General features: G+C 47.5%; 1 protein-coding gene and 1 long non-coding RNA gene across 3 annotated transcripts in view; both read left to right on the plus strand.

Annotated features, from left to right (window-relative positions):
- The first annotated feature begins 1324 nt into the window (after positions 1–1324).
- Positions 1325–3523, plus strand: CHST14 (carbohydrate sulfotransferase 14). Of its 2 annotated transcripts, XM_055537380.1 has the most exons (2): positions 1325–1894; positions 2054–3523. In XM_055537380.1, exons 1-2 carry the CDS (start codon positions 1586–1588, stop codon positions 2714–2716), a joined length of 972 nt encoding a protein of 323 aa, XP_055393355.1. In that variant the 5' UTR covers positions 1325–1585; the 3' UTR covers positions 2717–3523. The 2 variants fall into 2 exon arrangements, with proteins under 2 accessions (XP_055393355.1, XP_055393354.1); XM_055537379.1 differs by having other exon boundaries at positions 1326–3523.
- Positions 3524–6120: 2597 nt separating this feature from the next.
- The window catches only part of LOC129621228 (uncharacterized), a 38744-nt gene continuing 23578 nt past the window's right edge, over positions 6121–21286 (plus strand). The window contains exon 1 of the long non-coding RNA XR_008699156.1: positions 6121–6592. This is a non-coding gene — a long non-coding RNA (uncharacterized LOC129621228). The remainder of the gene's footprint in view (positions 6593–21286) is intronic.

Consider the following 21286-nt stretch of genomic DNA (forward strand, 5'->3'; position numbering starts at 1 on the left):
TAAATCTACCTTCGGTGCTCTTGGAAACAAGGAGCAGTTTAGTGAGGAGTGAACCCTGATGCAAACTTCTAAATCTGAATGGTGCGGCCTGAGGCGCACTCTAGCATTCAGACTGGGAGTATGGAGTCTGCTCTGAGGAGCTGAAGGCCTCCAGGCTTCCCATTCCTGAGGACTCCTCATCCTCTGAATTCCTCTCATCACTCACTAAACTCAGAGCCTCTGGCATCTTCTTTGCCATTTCCCCCTCAGTACAGTGTGTTCTGGGGTCAGCTGCTTTCTCTCTTCACATTTGTGCTCCATTAATCTCAGAAGGATTGTGATTGGGAATGTAGGTTTTAGAATCAGACCAATCCATGTAGAGTCTCAGCTTCCCTGAGCCTCTCTTGTTTCTTGAGCTGCTCAGTGGGAATGCGCAGCGTGGCCGTGACAACTAGAGATAATGAACACAAAACACTGATGACACCTGCCTCCACAACTGTGGACACTACTCTGTTTCAGAGCCTCGCTGGCTGCCCACTTGTAACAGAGTGAAGTGTGGATACAGTTTAGATCAATAAAAACTGTCCCCTGACATCCAAGTCTTTCCCTGTCTCTGCCTCTAGTCTACATGGCTAGCCTGGTGGGGTTGAGCACACAGTTTGGCTCCAGGCAAGGAAGTTGCTACTCAGTGGCCCCAGCTCCTCATCCTTCAAAGGTGTGCTGATCACACCAGTAGTCATGAGGTACCAACTTGTCACTGGCCCTCACCAGAGAGTGTCCCAGCTCTTCAGGCCTGGAGAAGGGAAGACAGGATAGGAGATTCCATTTCAAGACATCCATCCATGGGTAAATGGATAAACACTGTAACCACCAGGTGCTGTTTTAAATCCTAAGGGTCACCATAGAGCTGACCCATTGTCTCTGCCTGACAGTCTAGTTGCTTTTTATTGGAGTAGCCCGACACAGCACATAGGGGAGCACACTGGGACTTCCAGAAATTTGGGAGAAGGGTGCAGCGGCGCCTTGCCTCCAGACCTGTTTGAGTAAGGGCTCTGCCGGGTCAGAGAGTGCGGCGGCTGGGCATTGCGTGCAGGTTCTGTCCGTCCAGCTTCCGGAGCACGCGCTGCGCGGGAGAGGGAATCGCGGCCTCGGTCTTTAATGCCTTTGGGGCCTCGGCAGCTTTTGTGCCCGAAGGCCAGAGGACCAGAGCGACTCTGACTCAGGCGCCCTTTCCAGGGTAGGGGTCGGCACACGCCCTCCCAGCCCGCTCACTGCAGGGGGCCCGCCCCTCTCCCCGCCCCTGGCCTGGGCCCGCCCCCGCGCCTGTGTCACCGCGGGGCCGGGGGAGGAGAGCGGCCGGGCGGGACATCCGGCCCAGGTCCCTCGCCGCGCTCGCGCGCTGCCCGCTGCCCGCCGACCGCTTCGGCGCCGCATCCCGGGAGTGGGCCACCCCGCGCGCGCCGAGGGCCTCCAGCCAGCGCTGCTCTCCCGGATCCCTTCCGGGCTCCGCGGGTCCAAGCCCTCGGGCCCGCCCCCAGCCCGAGCCCGCCTCCCGGACAGCCCTCGGATCAGCCTGGCCCACGCAGGCCCCCGCCCCGAGAGCACGATGTTCCCCCGCCCGCTGACCCCGCTGGCGGCCCCAAATGGCGCCGAGCCCCTGGGCCGGGCGCTGAGGCGGGCGCCCCTGGGCAGGGCCCGGGCTGGGCTGGGCGGGCCGCCCCTCCTGCTGCCGTCCATGCTGATGTTCGCGGTGATCGTGGCTTCCAGCGGGCTGCTGCTCATGATCGAGCGGGGCATCCTGGCCGAGATGAAGCCCCTTCCCCTGCACCCTCCCAATCGCGAGGACGCGGTCTGGCGCGGGACAGTCCCCAGGCCTGGGAGGCTGTCCCTGGATGCGGGGGACTCGGACCTGCAGGTGAGGCAGGACGTCCGGAACCGGACCTTGCGGGCAGTGTGCGGACAACCGGGCATGCCCCGGGACCCCTGGGACTTGCCGGTGGGGCAGCGGCGCACCCTGCTGCGCCACATCCTCGTGAGTGACCGCTACCGCTTCCTCTACTGCTATGTGCCCAAGGTGGCCTGCTCCAACTGGAAGCGGGTTCTGAAGGTGCTGGCGGGAGTCCTGGACAACGTGGACGTCCGCCTCAAGATGGACCACCGCAGCGACCTGGTGTTCCTGGCCGACCTGCGGCCTGACGAGATTCGCTACCGCCTCCAGCACTACTTCAAGTTCCTGTTTGTGCGGGACCCCTTGGAGCGTCTTCTCTCTGCTTACCGCAACAAGTTTGGCGAGATCCGAGAGTACCAGCAGCGCTACGGAGTTGAGATCGTGAAGCGGTACAGGGCTGGAGCGGGGCCCAGCCCTGCGGGGGACGATGTCACCTTCCCCGAGTTCCTGAGATACCTGGCGGATGAGGACCCCGAGCGCATGAACGAGCATTGGATGCCCGTGTACCACCTGTGCCAGCCTTGTGCGGTGCGCTATGACTTTGTGGGCTCCTATGAGCGGCTGGAGGCAGATGCCAACCAGGTGCTGGAGTGGGTGCGGGCACCGCCCCATGTCCGATTCCCAGCTCGCCAGGCCTGGTACAGGCCAGCCAGCCCCGAAAGCCTGCACTACCACCTGTGCAGTGCCCCACGGGCCCTGCTGCAGGACGTCCTGCCCAAGTATATCCTGGACTTCTCCCTCTTCGCCTACCCACTGCCTAATGTCACCAGGGAGGCCTGTCACCAGTGACCATGGGTGTGGGCCAGCAGTTTTGGGGGACTGGTTTTGACAATGCCAGCTTCTGTGTTGCCATACAGTGAAACCCTGGCTCCAGCGTTTCTCTTTGTCTAAATGCCTAGCTGGAAAGGACTGCCCTTGGAAATTCCTTGTCCAGGGCGGGTACCCACAGCGGCTCAGACGACAAGGTTGGACAGGTAGACTGATGCTCTCCATAGGGGCGTTTCTTGGGAGCCAGTGTGATCCTTCTTGCCCTGGCAGGGCAAGATACCAGTTTTTCTAGTGAAGCAATACATCTCTTCTCAAGACCGGCTCCACGGCCCTGCCTGCAGGGATTTTACTGTCCACTTGATCAACCTTAATTTAACCCGTAGCCAAAACCCAGAGGTGGTGCCAACCAGGAGCATGACCGGAGCTGGGGGCCATGTGGCTGTGATCTCCCGTTCATCCACTTCATGTGCCTTAGGGCTGGAGTCAGTTGTGCCTTATAAATGACTTCTGTATCGTTCTGCTTCAGACCTAGAATTTCCTATGCTTGCCAGATTCTTTCCATTTTTTCCAAGGAAAGGAAAATTGAAAGGGCCCCTGCCTGGTAGCTCCAGTACCTGGCCCTACAGCATCCAAAGACCCCTGTGCCCAGCCTCTTCTTGGGACTCTGGGCACTTTCTCCCATCCCCCAGGGTTGTGACTGTGGCTGGTGTATGTGGCTGCCACTTTTCTGATGCATTTATTTAAAATTTGTACTTTTTTTTATAGAACTTTGAGAAGGCTTTGTTTTCCTAATAGCTGAATTTTTTAATAAAGCCATTTTGTATACAAGGTCAGTATCTCTGATTCTCCCTCTGAGCTCCTGTGTGTCCACCAAGTCCCCCTGATGTCCCTCTCCCCAGAACAGGGGAGAGAGCTTGCAGGTAGAGAAAGTTGTCACTTGCTAGGGCTAGTGCAGAGGGCCATCATCATACCACGGAGCCTTTGAGAGCTTCCCATAAGCCATACCAATCACTGACTCAGCTTCTGGGGCACCACCATTAAGAAAGGCCCCAGGCCGAGAGCACATCTACACAATTATTCCCTGAAGGTAAGTAAAGATATTTCTCCTCTTAGGCAGGAATACTTCTTGACTGAGGAGGCCCTCAGTTGAAAAGGGGGATCATTGCATGAGCTGGGGAAGGTTATTCCTGGCATTGAGAATTATAAGGAAGGCAAGGAGGTTGAGTGGAGGGGCCAGCTTTTGCTGACTTAGATTCAAAGGAAGTTGTGAGCAATGTGGGAGGAGTACGATCAGGGTAGTAGAGGAGAGCAGTTTGGGGGGACTGGTTTTGACAATGTCAAAATTGTGACTCAGTGTGACTCATTCAGCTTCTTCTCTCCAGAGACCCCCAGACCCACCAGGGGACGAAGAACAGGAGGCAGGGCCTGCCAAGCCCCTGGGAGAGAGTCACGGCCAGAGCTGGCTCTAGTCCTAGTTCATACGTCCCCCATGGGAACCGCTGTAGTTCAGGGACCTGGGGCTGTGCTGAGAGGTGATGCCTGAGGGAGGGAGGGAGGGAGGGAGGCGGAAAGGACCTCCTTGCAGATGTCACTTTTACCTGGCATTGCTATTGGCCTGACTTTGGAGAAGTAAACTAACCACATTTGGGGGAAGGGGCTTCTTTGGGCACTCATGTTTCTTTGCCATGACTCAGCAGGAGGCCTTAACTGATCCCCTGTGTGGGATCCTCAGTTCCTAGCGGTTCCACCTCAGATAGCTCCTACCATGCTTGCCATATCTGCCCAGTTACTTGTCAGTCTCTCACGCAATTCACAGAATGTGAATTGTGTGAAAGTGAGACTGAATCTGTCCTGTTCATGTGACATTCCAAGGACCTAGCCCAAGGGACCGGCAGGAGGTAGATGGCCTGGCAGAACCAAGGTGGACATCTTGATGCAGGACAGAGAGTACTGTGCTTGGAGTCACCTAGACTGATTGAGTCCCACCTCTGCTCCTCACCAGCTGCCCAACCATCTCTCTGACCCTCCATGTGCTCCTCTGTATCATGGGAATAATAATGCTTATCTTACACGTAGATCACTGTGAGCAGTAACGAAGAAAAAATGAGTCAAAGGGCCCAACCCAGCACCTGGTTTGATAGATGTCCTCTGAAATGCTAATTGAACACCTGATCCCTTGGAGGCCAATGGGGACAGGGAGAACCCAGGATACTGTGTCCACTCAGCGCTGGGGATCAGAGCTGCTTCTCGGCAGGGCCCTTTGGCCCTTCACTTCCTCTGCCAACTGGTCAGATCTTCTCTGAGCTTCCGGCCCTTCAGAACCTCCCACCCCTACCCCTACCCTCATCTCCACTCTGTCCCCAGTCTCTTGCTCCTTGGCTGGGAACTGCAGCCCCAGATCCACGCCAGCTCCTCAGTCTTCCTCCCAAGGCCCTGCAGCATCAAGCCCAGCTGCTGTGTTTGCCTTATCTCCTTTCAACCCCACAACAGCCGGGTGCTACAGGTTTTAGCCTGTCCTACAGATGCAGAACCTGGCACAGAGAGAGTTAAGTATCCTGAGTGAAGTCCCTCCCAGGGACCTCCCAAATTGTAGGGGCATGGGTGTGCAGAGTGTCAGAGGGAGAGATGGTAGAAGGTGAGGGTGTAGAGAGAAGAGGGGATGGAAAGGTTAAGGAAGATGAAGGAGGGTTGGGGGGGATGTGGGTGGGTTTAGGAGCATTCACACACGTTCTACCTCCGCAGTTCTTTCAGTCCTTCATTTGCAGATAACCCAGTTCAGCCCAGCTGACATTTGCCAGTCCCTGCCCCGGAGGAGATGCCATCCTTGATGTGGTTAGCTTATTGGCTACTCTCTACTAGACAGAGAAGCGTGCCAGGCCACAGAGCATCCTGACAGCCAGAACCAGACTCCTTGTGGTGTGGGAGGAGGGTTTGAGGTAAAAGAGGGCCTGCTTAGATGAACTGCCACCTTCTGTCCTTTTTCTCCCTAGAATCAGTCCCTAAGGAACTTCACTGGGGATCTACCTTTCCTTTCAGAAAAATGGACTTCTTCAAAGAAGCTGCCACGGAGGTGGCAGAGAGTTGTGTGGGTGCGGCTAGTCCTAGTGGGGCTTGCCTTATACTGGGTACCCAGGCCAGAGCTGGAGGTGTGTGGTGAGCTGTGGGTTGTCAGGGATGGGCCGAGGGCATTCTCGGGACCAGACACCTGGCCTGTGTCTACTCAGGATTCCCCCTTTCACTGGGTCCACCCTCATCCCCACGTGGAACCAAGCCCTATGCCACTGCCTGGTGACTCTGAAGACAAAGCCTCCTTTAAAACTCACTGCATCCCTACCACTGAGTCCTCCCGGGCACAGGAGCATGTTGCTGGCAGCTTAACTTCTCTCAGCTGAGGGTTATGAACAAAGGAAAGAGGAGGAACCCAAAGGGGCCTGGCCTTCTGGGTCTGGGTCCTGGCTTCACCTCCAGGATCCAATTCTGATCCATCTTTCATCCGTCTGAAGCTACTGCCCAGAAACCATGTCACCTTAAATTCTAAGGTCCTTTCCCCTCCGTTTCCCATCTCTGTCCCACCCACCACACTGACGCTCTGCAGGAAACACCAAAGTCCAAGTGGAACCACTGACCCTCCCGCTGGGTGAATACAGAGCCCTCACCTTTCCCAGGGGCCAAAAGGAGAGCAAGCCTGCTGGCCCCCTCCCAGGGTGAATCCAGTGCTTTTATTTATTTATTGAACCAGCCCCTGCCTGGCCTCAAACAAGAGAAAAGACATTCTTTCTCTTCCTAAAGGGAAATAAGAATTCACAAGGGCCACTCTGATCTGAGAGTACCTGTGCCAGCCGCGCAGTGGAGTGCTTTAACTCATCATCCTCTCCCTTCTTACAACAACCCAACAAGGTAAGTAAAAGTATTCCCATTTTATAGATGAAGAAAGCAGGACTAAACGACTTACCCAAAGAGGTGGTGGGGCTGAGCTGAAAACCCAGCTCCACCGAGTGTTTGGTCCTCCACAGGTGACCATGTGTCACAAGTTACCCAGCTCGTTGCGTTTGCTGCGAAGCATCGTGTTCATTTTCTCTAATTTTTGAGCCCTTTTTCTCCAAATCTCCTTCCAACACTCCCCCAGCAATTCTGTTTGCAGGCCTCTCCAGCTATTATAAAACTGTCCAGAATTGCCCACCCTGAGAATCTACTTTCCAGTAGATCCAGACTGAATATAGTAGATTTTCAGTTTGGGTCTTCTGAGAAGCAGATACCAAGAATTAGATGTGCAAGAGATTAATAGGAGAAAACAGCTGTGAAGGGGGAAGGGAGGAACAGGAGCAGAAATAGGCAGGCAGTGTCTCCTGACCCTTGAGAAAGGAGAGCAGGAAGGAAAAATTGGGTGGGAAGAGTCTTAGATTACAGTGCCCCTCTAAGAAAGTCTCAGCAAGGCTAGTGGGGAGTCCCAGGCCAAGACTGCTTTTTGGAAGAGTCCTCCACTGAGCAGAAATGGGGGGACACGAACCTCGTAGCAGACTGAGGTGCAGCAGCTGGGACCTATCAGCCAATTCTCTCCTCACAGCAGGTTCTCTTGAAAGGAGATGTGAGCCAGGCACTTCCACGGCTGCCACACAGACCTGGTTACTCCAGTCTGTGGGCACTGGTCTCCATAGGTTCTGTTGACATAAAGACCTTTTTCACAAATAGAAAACAGCTGTTAGCCTAGCAAGAGCCTCTGGGTGTCGGGCATCTGGAAGTAAACTATTCCCCATGGTCATTCCTTGGCTTTATAGCAGGACTACTGCCCCTGCTCTTCGTCTGGGTGTTGGAAGACGTGTGCTATCACTGTTCCCAAGTGCCCGTACTGTAATTTTCATTATGTTTTCTCTGAAATTTACCCAACTCGCTACAGGTTTTGGTTATCTTTGTTCTGCATCATTGTCATTGATTGGGTGGATATTGATGATTATCTTTGCTTAGCTTCCATGTCTCATAGGCTCACACTTTCAGCTGAGAGCAGAATCACCCAGAGATTGAGTCTGGGTGATGGAGCCCCAGATCCCCAGGGCATACAGTCTAGATTTTCTCCCAATAGGTTCATCCAGATGGACTTAAGCCACAGGACAGCCTGAGAGGGAAGCAAAATTCCCCTAAAGAGAGCTACTCTGTAGACTCCTCCACTGAGCTCTTTGTACTGCCTGGGCCCAGACCCCTCTGTAGAGGAGTCCCCATGGAAACAAAGAGAATCATAGTGTTAGTCCTGATGGTGCCCTTGTGGGGAGATCAGGAGGACCAAGTTTGGGCCTGATCTGCTCCTCAACCCTCCAGCAGGAAAACTTTGCCGGCCTCAGCCTTTGGGTGGGGCTTGGGAGACAGAAACACTTGAGGAGCTTAGGAAGGAGGTGCCTGTTATGTTACTTCTTCCACTGGCCCTGCAGTGCCTGCCCCCAGATCTGCTGGGCCACCACCTCAGGGACGATTTGCAGATGGAGGGAGCCATCCATCTCACAGCAGCCTAGGAGGCAGGAAGTCATGAAGCCTCTATTGGACCATTTCTCTGTCCTTAGCCCTGGAGAGCTGAGCTGCATCTGAAACCCCCACCAGAGCCCTAGCAGAGTCCCAAGAGTCCAAGCATTGTGGTCAGAGGGACCATCAGGGCAGAGGAGTCCTTGGGAGCCGAGTTTCAGGCTGGCCCCGAGCACACTGCTGCCGAGGGCCGTGGGCTGCCTGGAGGAACGCACTGGAGGCAGGCCCAAGAACGTTGGTTTGGCTAGTTGAGGGGAATGGGGCAAAGCTTTCTGGATGAGGATTTAAGCCAAACTGGGGGTCAACTGATCCCTGGAAATGCAGACATGCCTCCATCACACACACATACACACCCCCCACGTCCCCCCTCCTACCACCTGCTTAGTGAGAACCTATAACGAACCTCTTTCCCAGAAACTGCTGGGAAAGCAGCAGTGGTAGGCTGGTTCTCTGAAGGTGGGGGTAACTCCTGCTGCCTGAGTGCAAGTATTGCAAGGGTCCAGTGATAAAAAGAGAGCTCTTCTAATAGATGAAAGAGAAGGCTGGCCTAACTAAAGCAAGAAAGCCAGGAGGTAAAACCCAGCCCCTGTGCAACTTTTGGGGAGGAGTCTTTGCTTTCTGTCCACTGGGACTGTCCTCAGCCCAAGCACACAGATAACAGAATGAATGAAAGGAGTACAGGGGGAACGATGGGCACAGAGGAAGGATAGAACCAAGAAGACTCGGAGTCAAAGCTCAGATACCTGGCCCTCCCTGAAGCTTTTCTCCTGACTAGTTGGCCCCTTCCTCCTCTGAAGTCCCATGGTCTCTAGTACATACTTCTAGGAGAGCTTTCTACCCATGATGTTACTTGTCTGCCCCTGCCCTATAGCCTGGGAGTTTCTCAAAGGCAAGAGTCAGACTGTTTCTCTTTGTATTTGTAACACATAGTAGGTGCTCAATAAAGGCTGAATAAGTGGAAGGTCAGCAGAATAGATGGAGGAATACATGAATAAATGGATGAATGGATAGATGTATGGATGGTTAGGTGTGTGTGTGCAATTCTGAATGGGAGGATGAATGGCTAAATGGATAAGTAATTGGATGGAGGGCGGGATGAATGGATGGATGGGTACATGGATGGATGGATGGATAAACAGCAGCAAGGAGAATAGAGGAAGAGGAACTTCTGTAGGAAGAGAAATCAGGAATCACAGTGAACATCAACCTGGTGGCTAGCATATTGCTTTTAAAAGGAGAGAACTAGAAGGAAGGAGAGATATTCCACTAAGGAAGCAATGGTAGAGGTTTGTGAGACGGAGCAAGCAGCCCAGGATTCGGCTGTAGGCTTGCTGTGATGCAGGACGGAAAGTAGTGCTACCAGGATTGGCAGGAAAATAGATGAGAGACAGATGTCATGAAAAGTAAAACTGAGAGAAGCCTGGGAGTTGAAGTGTGACCATGTGAATTCCCCAAAGGGAGGAACTTTCAACAGTCGAATGGCTCCCCTAAAGCAGAGGTGAAAGGGGGCCCTATTCGTTTGTTCCTAATCCAGCCAAGCTTCCAGAAGAGGTGGGTAGGAGTCTCCAGGGGTTAATAGGGAGGGAGTACCTTGGAGTACCCATGGAGGAGGAAATGGCAACCCACTTCAGTGTTCTTGCCTAGGGAATTGCATGGACAGAGGAGACTGACAAGCTACAGTCCATGGGGTTGCAAAGAGTCAGATATGACAGAGCATGCATGAGCACAGTTAGGGTATTAAGGACACAGAGTGACCCGATTCCTGAATTCCAGTCCGCACTCTGCCACACGCCTCTGATGATCTGGAGCAAGCCCTTCCTTCTCTAAGGCTCACTTTCCTCACTTGTCATCTTCTCTACTTTGTGGGGTTATGGGGACTTGCAGACCACACAAGGAAAGGAGTTTGATGCGGCATAAAACTCTGTACCAACAGAAGGCTGGAGAGTGGTCATCCATGGGATGAGAGATCAGGAATCAAGCAGTCCTGGCTTCAGATGCTTGGTCTCTTGCTCAGACACTCACTAGCCAGGTCAATCAAACCAGCCTCTGAACCGTTTCCTCCACAAGTGAAATGAGCAAAATTAGACCTGTCCTGGAGAGTTGTTGTGAGGTTTCAAAATAAGTCACAGAACATGCCTGGCATTCAATAAATGAAAGCTAACATTACATTGTCATTATTCAGTCATTCAGTCGTGTCCGACTCTTTGCGACCCATGAACTGCAGCACACCAGGCTTCCCTGTCCTTCACCATCTCCTGGAGTTTTCTCAATGTCCACTGAGTCAGTGATGACATCCAACCGTCTCATCCTCTGTCACCCCCTTCTCCTCCTGCCCTCAATCTTTCCTAGCATCGGGGTCTTTTCCAACGAGTAGGCTCTTTGCATCAGGTGGCCAAAGCATTGGAGCTTCAGCTTCAGCATCAGTCCTTTCAATGAATATTCAGGGTTATATAGAAGGGATTAATCAGGGCTGCTGTGTGCAATTACATGGCTGGTGCCTGGACACAGGCTGGATCTCCCAGAGAAAGAGCACCTGTTTTTCACACTCACAAAAGTATCATCCGCTCCACATCTAGGGGGCTGCAGCCGTCAAGCCTGGGATTAAGAGTATTGTTTCCAGGTCTAATCTCTTATCCTGCCTAGAGGAGGAGTTCATTGGCTGTGAACACGGCCAATAGCCTGGGTTGGGCTGGCTGGGACGTCCTCCTCCCAGAGGTGAGAGAAGGAGCTCTTGCCTGTGTCAGGGACACTGTCCTCACCCTTGGGGGCCGGCACAACAGGAGCCCCAGCACTCCGAGTCCCGCCACCATCCGGCGTGAGAGCCTGTCATTCCATTTTCTATGGTCATTCTTTTGGTTTATGAAATCATCCTTTTGTAGATGCAAAGGTCAATCATAGTTTATTAATTACTTCCTTGTGCCAGGCCCTGTGTGAAGAGATTTCTGTACACCTCTTCTTCTTTTATTTTGAAAATGTACAAACCTACATAAAAGTTGTAAAATTAATACAGTTAACACCCATAGACCTGGATTCATCAGTTCACATTTTGCCACATTTATTTTATCTCTCTGTGTATGTTTTCCTGAACCATTTTAGGATGGATTACAGACATCATAGTGCTTCACTCTCAAAGTATTTCAGCGTGTATCCTGAGGAAAAGGACATTCTGCTAGGTAACCCCATACTACGATCAAACCTGGGTCATTTTATATTTATACAGCAGTATTAAGTCCATATTCAAATTTTCCCATTAGACTGGATAATGTGTTTTGACTTTTTATTTCTTAAATCAAGGCTCACACCCTGTACTTAGTCATGTCATGACTTCTTAGTATGCTTTCATCTAAAACAGTCTCCCACTCCCCCACCCCACCCCCGGCCTTTTTTGGTCTTTCATGCTGTTGACATTTTGAAGCATTCAAATCAGTTGTTTGCAGAATGTCCCTCAACTTAGATTTTTGGATAGGCTCCTCCTGGTTAGATTCAGGTTGGCAGGTCTGATACTCCTGGTGACTCTCTGATGGAATTTACCTCTTTATGTTACAGAAATGGAGGCTGAGGGTCAGAGAGGGCTGTCACACACTTACTGAGAGGCTGACCCGGGGTTGATGCAGAGAGCTTGTTTCTCAGCCTGTGCTTGTTCTCCACACTGTTGGAAGCAGCTGGGAAGTCTTATCACTTGGATTCTTACAATGTATGTGTTTAGTAGTCACTTTTAGCCCCTTGACCATGAATGGAGAGCAGATTTTGATAGGATTTCAAAATAGTGTGGGAAGGAGAGGGACACCCCAAAGGGATAAGGGGAGGGGTGCCTTCAACATACTACGGTGAAGCCTAGCCTTCATTGTCAGCCTTGCTGGAACCCCAAACTCCCCTTTAAGTTCTTTTAGAAATTTCACTTTTTCTGCCCCTTTGTAGACCTCCAGGGAAGGGATGGGTCACATCATACACACACACCACATGCCAGACTACCAAAGGTGTAACAGATTTCTGGGTACCATCATCAGTGAATTCTATCCTGTTGCCTAGCAATCCTAGGGCATTTCAGCCCTTCCCAGCCAGAGGGTGGGTAGAGAGGACAGTCAGGTGACTGACTGGGTGTCTTTCGCTCTGGAGGTCTTCTGGCCCCCACTTCCTCATGACCCGTTGCCTAACAACCAGGGGGTCCCTGTACTCTATGTAATTACCCCCTCCCTCATAGGAAATGAGCAGAATCTCTTTAGGGCCTTTCTTCCTGACTTGGGATCCATACAAGTGCACTGTAAAATGCGGGGCTCCTCCCAGGGAGGAGTTCCTGAAGGCTAAGGGGAGGATACATACCTCACCCTGCAGTGAATCTTTGAAGAGAAAAAGGTAAAGGAGAAGATGGAAGTAAGAGCCTTCTCATGCCAGGACAGTTCAGCTCTTCATGGTATGTTGCCACAGAGACTCAGAGATCTGTTGGCCAGAAGTGCTGGGTTTGGGTCCAGGCCAGGGCATCTCCTTAATCATCCAAGCTTGCCTTTAATCTTGAATACATGAATATAATTTTAACCATTTTATTTGGGTAAGATTTAGACCAAGGGTCCTTGTCTAGGGTCCTTGGGACCCCTTAGAGGTCTGAGGGCAGATTTCAAGAGGTTGCTAATCTTGGGAAAAGTATCTTTATTTTCTCTAACCTCTTCTGAAATATGAGATATTATAAATTCATAGTTTTATGAAATATTAGTAAAATTGGTGACTGACATTTAGAGACATCACAGATATTTTTAATATCACTTTACCATCGTTGAAGATATCACAAACTATCAATTATACTCATTACTACTTAGAAATTATGTTATCAGACCTGCCACTAGATCCTGTGAATAATATATTCATAAAGAAGCATGTATTAATACCACATTTTCATTTCTTAATATATTGATAGCTAAATTTCAATATAATTGGTTTCCTTTGCAATCCTATGATTTGTTTATGCAACATGCAATTCTGAAGCTTCACCAGACCACCAAAGGGAGCTGTGGTACAGAAAAGGTACCTCAGGTTTGGGCTTTGGAAATTTTTGTCAGGCTATGACCTAAAGACGTATTCTGGGGAGTCTTATAATTTTGAATGTTCTTTGGTGGTGACCTAAGCAAATTATCGCATAATATTCCTGATGGTTTGAAGCACTACCTTATCATCCGGTGCTTCTGTGTCATCTCCCCTTCCAAGTTTGCATTTACAACAGAGGTGGTGCAAGCAACTCTACCAGAGCTCTTCCCTGATGATAGTACCAAAAAATGGTGTGGAAACTGATAGAAGGAAGCAAGCTGAACTCAGAGAGCCTGCATCTTTGCAGTTGGCCCCATAGTCGGGTGGACAGAATTCAGTGCAGCAACAGCACCATTTATCACATAAAATGAATGATTTTAATTTGAATGATTTTTAGCTGTGATTTTCTTTGAACCTGTAATTTTTTTTACAGTAATATAATAAGTATTTCCATAAATCTACTTAGTTTTATACTTACTTGAGTAACAAGTGGATGCCAGAGAGCTGGGCAATTTTTTTTCTCTTTTAATAGGGTATATGTTCCTCAAGAGTGCGAAATGCTGGGCCCTGGCACTTACTGGTAACTCTCACATTTCCCTCTCTAACTCAACCCTTTTTCTTTTGAAGAATAACTGAGTTAGGGTCTCAAGCATTAGAGTGACTCAATTTCAAAGTCTTCCCAGTTACAGGATTAAACAGCAAATTGCCTAGTAATTTCTGGAAATGTCAAATGTGTGATTCCTTGATTCGTCCAAAATGACTACATTGTGAGGACTGAAGTGTATAGGTGCATTTATTCCGGGGAATGCTTTGGACTGTTATGACTTTCCCAGGATACGGCTTCCTCGTGATGTGAGCAGCAATCACTGTGGCGGGGGGTCAGGGGGGTGGGGGGGCGGGGAGACTGCGGGAGGTGCCTTACTGTCATGAAGTCAAGGAGACAGGCCAGGCTGAGCATATGGTATATGTGAAATAGCCCTTCTTTCCTAATCTACTTTGCAAGGCATTTAAGTTATGTTTTCTATAGTTCCATAGTTTAAATTTTTTATATATATATAATATATATAATACATATTATATATATAAATATATTATATGTATACTATATATTATATATATATATATATAATTGGGCTTCCCAGGTGGCTCAGTGGTAAAGAATCCACCAGCCAAGCAGGAGACACTGGTTCAATCCCCGGGTCAGAAAGATCCCCTGGAGAAGGAAATGACAACTCACTCCAGTATTCTTGCCTGGAGGATCACATCACAGAGGAGCCTGGTAGGCTACAGTCCTTGGAGTTGCAAGAGTTGGACACAACTTAGCAATTAAACAGCAATATACATAATTATATATATGTGTGTGTGCTACAGAAAAAAGTATATATATATATATAAAGTATAAATATATAAAAGTATATATATATTTTTTCTGTAATAGGACCTAAAAACTTGAAAACCTAAAAAAGTATGAGTTCAACTTTAAAGTCTGTCTCAAAGGAATCAAAAATGGTGATTAACTTTGACCCTCTTGAGGATTAAATATCAAGCAGTTTACCAGGATTGGCTTTTTGAAATAGTGTGTAGCCCTTGTTGGATTCTGAGTCTCATTCGTTCTGGCAGTGTCATTCCCAGAACCAAAGGCTCCCTCTCTGAGAGTCTGAGTTGCTCACGTTGCCCTTCCACTGCTGGGGGGGCTTTTCCAGTTGTCCTGGTGACCTTCCTCTGTCTCCAGGCTGCACACCAGCCTGTAAAGTGGCCCTTGGCCCCAGCTCTGCCCCTCCTCAGGGCAGCTTCCTCTGGCACCGCCTCCTCCCCACCCCACCAGTGTTACTCTGGGCTGTCATGTCCTTACTTGCAAATACAGCTCCCTGTGTTTGCCCTGAACTGCCCTGCCTGACTCCTTGAGGTCAGGATGGTTTCTCTTCCATCATTCTAGCTTTTGAAGTACCCGGAAAAGTCAGTTTTATATTTCTTTTCTAGAATGAACTTGGAAAATAAGTCTCCCAGGCTCTGACTGGAAGGTACTGCTTGAGGAACATTACTCAAAGCAGAATCTGAGGAGGTTACTGGACAAGGCATTTTTTTTGGCGTGTGGTAAAAAACACGTAACATAAACTTGCCCTCTTAATTTTAGGTGTACAATATGATAGTGTCAACTAAACGCACATTGTTGCACAGTTATCTCTACAGCTGTTTCATCCTGCATGACTGAAATCTGCTCATTAAACTACTCGTTTCCCTTCCCCCCAGCCCCTGATAACCACCTTTCTACTTTCTGTTTCTATGAATTTGACTATGTTAGATACCTCATATAAGTAGAATCATGTAGCATTTGTGTTTTGTGGTTGGCTTATTTACATAACATAATATCCTCGAGGTTCTTCTGTGTTTTGGCAAATGACAGGACTTCCTTCTTTTTTAAATGGAATAGAATTCCATTCATCTGTTGATTCGTGCAAATTTGCACTGGACATGGGTGTGCAAATAGCTCTTCAAGATGATTTTAAATTATTTTGGATATATACCTAGAAGTGGGATTGCTGAATCAGGTGGTAGTTCTGTTTTTATTCTTTTGAGGAAACTCCATACTGTTTCCTGGTGCAGCTACACCATTTTACAATCCCATCAACAGTGTGCAAATGTTCTAATATCTCCAGATCCTTGCCAACACTTGCTATTTTCTGTTTGTTTGCTTGCCTTTTCTTTTTGATAGTGGCCATCCTAAAGGGTGTGAGGTGATATTGTGATTTTTATTTGCTTTCTCTGATGATTAGTGATGTTAAGCACCTCTTTATGTTTTCTTGGTCATTTTTACATCTTATTTGGACAAATATCCATTAAAGTCCTTTCCTCATTTTAAAACTGGGTCTTTTGTGGGTGTTTTTGTTGTTGTTACTGAGTTGTTTGAATTATTTATATATTCTAGATATTAATCCCTAATCAGATACATGCTTTGTAAATATTTTCTTGCATTTCGTATGTTGCCTTTTACTCTCCTGATTGCATCCTTTGCTGCACAGAGGTTTTTAAGTTTGGTGTAGTCCCATTTGTCTATTTTTGCTTTCACTTTTGTTGCCTGTACTTTTGATACCATATTCAAAAAATCATTGCCCATTCCAATATCATGAAGGTTTCCTCTATGTTTTCTTCTAAGTCGTTTTATAGTTTCAGGTCTTACATTTAGATCTTTAATCCATTTTGAGTTAATTTTTGTAGACGGTGTAAGAAAAGGGTCCATGTTCAGATGCTGGTTGGGGGCAGCTTCACAATGCGTTGACACATGTTGCTTAGCAGCTTGTACTCTTAAACATAATAGGACAACAAAATTTTGTACAATAATTGTTAAGGCAATCGTTGTTAATGAGACTGCTGTGGATTGAATATTTATGCCCCCTCAAAATTCATATGTAGAAACCCTAATCCCCAATGTAATAGTATTTGGAAGTGGGGCCTTTGGGAGGTAGTTAGGTTTAGATGAGTTTATTAGGATGATGTGACTAGTGTCCTTCCAAGAAGAGGGGGAGACTGGAGTTTTCTCTCTCCCTTCATGTGAGCGCACAGTGAGAAGGTGGCCATCTGCAAGCAAGGAAAAGAGCCCTCAGCAGACACCAAATCTGCCAGGACGTGGACTTCCTGGCCTCCAGAACTGTGAGCAATGAAAGTTTGTTGTTAAGCCTCCAGTCTGTGGCTCTCTGTTACAGTAACCTGAACTAAGAGACTCCAACACAAACCAAGTAACAGGCTCTTCTGCTTTACTTTTCATGGTTTCCTCCTAGAAACCACCAGCCAAGTTGCACAGCTGAAGGTAGTATTGCCTTGGACCAGCAAAGCAAACTTCTAATTTTGTGTTGGCTCTCACCTCTGCACATGTCCTTGACTAGACTCCTCTGACTGTCCCCATTCCCCCAACCTCCTGAACCTCTACTTTTCTCAGGAGTCTAGAGGTTTGATCTTTCATGCTGTGCTCCGTCAGCATCACTGTCAGGAAAGCTTCCATTTATGCCCTAGTCACCAGCAGGCACCTGTGGCTGGCATTTCCCCAGAGGAAGACAAGTTGCACTCAGGTTGAAACAGGCCACGTGAAAGTTTTTGATGGTCAAATATGTTGGGGAAATCCAGAGTTTCTCAGAATTTACAAGATTTTAAAAGAACTACAAAAACTTAAAAGATTCCTGCACATTTAAAACATTCCTTATATGTTAATATGTCCCTTCCAGATTTGAGTGGAAGGTGGAGATGGAATATGCACTGTTCTTCCAAACTTATTTGACGATAGAATCCCTTTTTTCACAGATCTGGGGTTCCTCTGAATCTATTTTGGAAAAGACAAGACTCTAAGAGGCTCAAACCAGCTCTTAAATCAGCTTTGCACTTTTGACTCTCTCTTATAGATTCCTTGGTGGCTCAGACAGTAGTCTGCCTGCTATGCGTGAGTGCCAAGTTTGATCCCTGGGTTGGGAAGATCCCCTGGAGAAGGAAATGGCAACCCACTCCAGTATTCTTGCCTGGAAAATCCCATGGACGGAGGATCCTGGGGGGCTACAGTCCATAGGGTCACAAAGAGTCAGATATAACTGAGCAACTTCACTTTCACTTTCATAGATAAGCACATGTACAAAATGTTTCCATCTACTTCTAATTTCCAAAAGTAGTAGAAATTAGTAGATACAATTCAGGTAGAAAGATGGGTCCATGTGTGTTTATTTTATTATTCTTTGAAATGTACATATATTTTATGTATGCTGTTTTATATATATATTTTGTCCAAAATTATTTTTCTCTTTTAATTCTAAGTATCATAGCTTTCATAACCCACATACCACTATTTATGGACTCTAGAAATGGAGAAATGAGCTTCCTGAAGTTTTACATTACAGTAACCAAATCTAAAAATTGGTCATGTGGAACTCCCTGGTGGTCCAGCAGTTAGGACTTGGCACTTTCACTGCCAAGGGCCTGGGTTCAATCCTTGGTAGGGAAACTAAGGTCCCACAAGCTGCACAGCATGGCTAAAAAAAATTTGGTGATGAAGAGGTTTATTCTTTTCTCACTTATCTACTATTTTAAATCTGTTTTTTTCAAAGTATACATAAAGAGATCGTGAGGCTTGGAGCACATGTAATTATCACTTAGTTAAACTGTGTACCACAGGATAGAAAGCGTCACCTTCTATCCTTATAAGCCCATGTTTTCTCCAGGATATCTAGCATAGTGGTTAAGAGCAAAGTGTTGGAAATCAAGGAGATCTTTATTCAAATCCCCACTTCATTACTTACCTCTATGACATTGGATAAATTGCTTTACTTCTCAAAGCCTCAGTTTCTGGATATATGGATTGTGGTTTGTTTGGAGATGGGATAATACATGTAATGCTCTTTAAATTGCAGCCTTTCATATAATACCAGCACCATTACTAGGTCTGGCCTTGTAAATGAGCCAGCAGAATGAATGACTTCTTGTTGATGGTAGGGGGAGCAAAAAGTATTCCTGACCTCTGCTTCTATGATGGGTAATTTTGTATATCAACTTACATGGGCCACAGATATTTGGTCAGACATGAGATTAACAGTTAAATCAGTAGACTGATTAAAGCAGATTGTGGTCCCTAATGTGGGTGGGCCACATCCAGTCAGTTGAAGGTCTGAATGAAAAAATGGCTGACCCTCCTGGGAGTAAGCTGGGACATGGTTTTTTTTTTTCCCACCTTCAAACTCAAACAGAAACATTGATTTTTCTTGAGAATTGAGCCTGCTGGCTTTGGACTGTAACTAATACCATCAGCTCTCCTAGGTCTCCAGCTTGCTAACTGCAGATCTTAGGACTTTTCAGCTTTCATAATTGCTTGAATTAATTGCTTGTAATAAATATACGTACACGCACATAAACATGCACACACATGCACAATAGCCTATTGGTTTTGTTTCTTTGGAGAACCCTACTAATATAATTTTGAAGGATATTCTTAAAACGTCACAACTGAGGACTTCCCTGGTGGTCCAGTGGTTTGAGACTTCATCTTCCAAAGCAGGGGGTGAAGGTTTGATCCCTGGTTGGGGAGCTAGGATCCCACATGCCTCATGGCCAGAAAGCCAGAACATAAAACAGCAGTAATAATGTAACAAATTCAATAAAGACTTTTTAAAAAGTCACACTTAAGGAAATTGTTTATGGGAATTTCCTGGTGGCCCAGTGGTTAGGACTCCACACTTTTATTGCCAAGGTTGTGGGTTTGATCCCTGATCAGGGAACCAATGTCCCACAAGCTGCATGGTGCAGCAAAATTTTTTTTTTAATTCACAATTAAGATAATCAAAATGACTAGAAAAATATCAACATAAGGACTGGTGTGAACACTAAATATAGGGTTACTCATAGGACTAAGACTGTGTGTGTGCATGCTAAGTTGCTTCAGTCATGTCTGACTAGGACAGAGCGAGAGGTAAAACAGAAAATATAGGGCACCAAAGGCCATATTCTTGTATAATGTAGCTATCTTCTTGTTGTTTGGTTGGTAAGTTGTGTCAGACTCTGCGACCCCACGGACTGTAGCCCCCCCAGGCTCCTCTGTGCATGGGATTTCCCAGGCAAGAATACTAGAGTGGGTGCCCATTTCCTTCTCAGGGGGATCTTCCTGACCCAGGGATCAAACCTACGTCTCCTGCATTGGCAGGTGGATTCTCTACCACTGAGCCACCAGGGTAGCTATAGACAACTGTAACAATGGGACAATGCAGAGAACATATGTAAAAACCCAGTTTTAACTGTTCTCAGTAATTACATTGATAGTGGTAGTATTAATGTTACTTTGAGACTATTGTGTGTGTGAAGTGGGATAAAGTAGAGTATTAATTATGTGATATTCTAATTTTATCCTGCCCTGTGTCCTTGAGAACCAGGCTTCTTGGAGCAGAAGGATAAGATACAGATGTGATACGGAAAAGGTTAAGTGAAAACCCAGTAGCCCTGCATACTTTTCACAAGCTACGGCCACCTTCCCTTGTGCCCACAGCCTTCATGTTCTCATACCCCTCATGACATGGACTCCACATGACTGAGATTTCCTCTTACCTGGGAACAGCCCTTCCTTTTCCATCCCCAGTCTCCACCCCCAATACCCATGTTTGTAACACAGGAAAATGCTTACTGCCTAGAAGTGTTTGGACACCTTTTACCAAGCATGTGGATGATGAAGTGGAGAAAGTAGATCTGATGAAAGAAAAGCAAGAAGCTTCCCATAGAGAAGGGCTGCCCTGATCTCTGATAGCTTTCTTGCCCCTGGTTCCACCACCTTCTTGAGGCCTGGCTGCATTTGCATCTTTGAGCTCTGGGTATCCTTATACTAAATTTCCCTTTTCTGCTTAAGCTTGCTTGAGAACTTATTCTCATCTTTCAGTTTGGGAAAGGTCTAGCTAATTCTTGAGGGCTTCCCTGATAGCTCAGTTGTTACAGAATCCACCTGCAATGCAGGAGACCCCAGTTTGATTCCTGGTAGGAAAGATCCCCTGAAAAAGAGATAGGCTACCCACTCCAGTATTTTTGGTCTTTTTGGTCTTCCCTTGTTGCTCAACTGGTAAAGAATCTGCCTGCAGTGTGGGAGACCTGGGTTCGATCTCTGGGTTGGGAAGATCCCCTGGAGAAGGGAAAGGCTATCCACTCCAGTATTCTGGCCTGGAGAATTCCATGGACTGTTTAGTCCATGGGGTCTCAAAGAATCAGACATGACTGAGAGATTTTCACTTTCATTAGCTAATTCTTACTGAAGTATACATGACTAATAAAACTTCCTAAGATTAAAAACACAAAAAGCAGGGGAGTTCTCCGGCTGCCTAGTGGTTAGGATTCTTGGCTTTCACTGCTTGGCCCAGATTCAATCCCTGGTCAGGGAACTGAGACCCTGCAAGCTGCAGCCAAAACAAAAACAAACAAACAAATAAACAGAAAATATTTTAGCCCTGAGTCTGAATGGGAAGTATTAGTAGGAACTCATGAGATAGTTTATATTTATCTATTGATCTATCACTTGATCTATCCATCCTAGCTCTATCAGCTGAAGAGGCCTAGGAACAA

The sequence above is a fragment of the Bubalus kerabau genome, chromosome 10, assembly GCF_029407905.1.
Source record: "Bubalus kerabau isolate K-KA32 ecotype Philippines breed swamp buffalo chromosome 10, PCC_UOA_SB_1v2, whole genome shotgun sequence".
Classification (NCBI taxonomy): Eukaryota; Metazoa; Chordata; class Mammalia; order Artiodactyla; family Bovidae; genus Bubalus; species Bubalus kerabau.

Bases quoted from the DNA above. Each gene is read 5' to 3' on its own strand.
- CHST14 (XM_055537379.1), top strand. From the start codon at position 1,586: ATGTTCCCCCGCCCGCTGACCCCGCTGGCGGCCCCAAATGGCGCCGAG.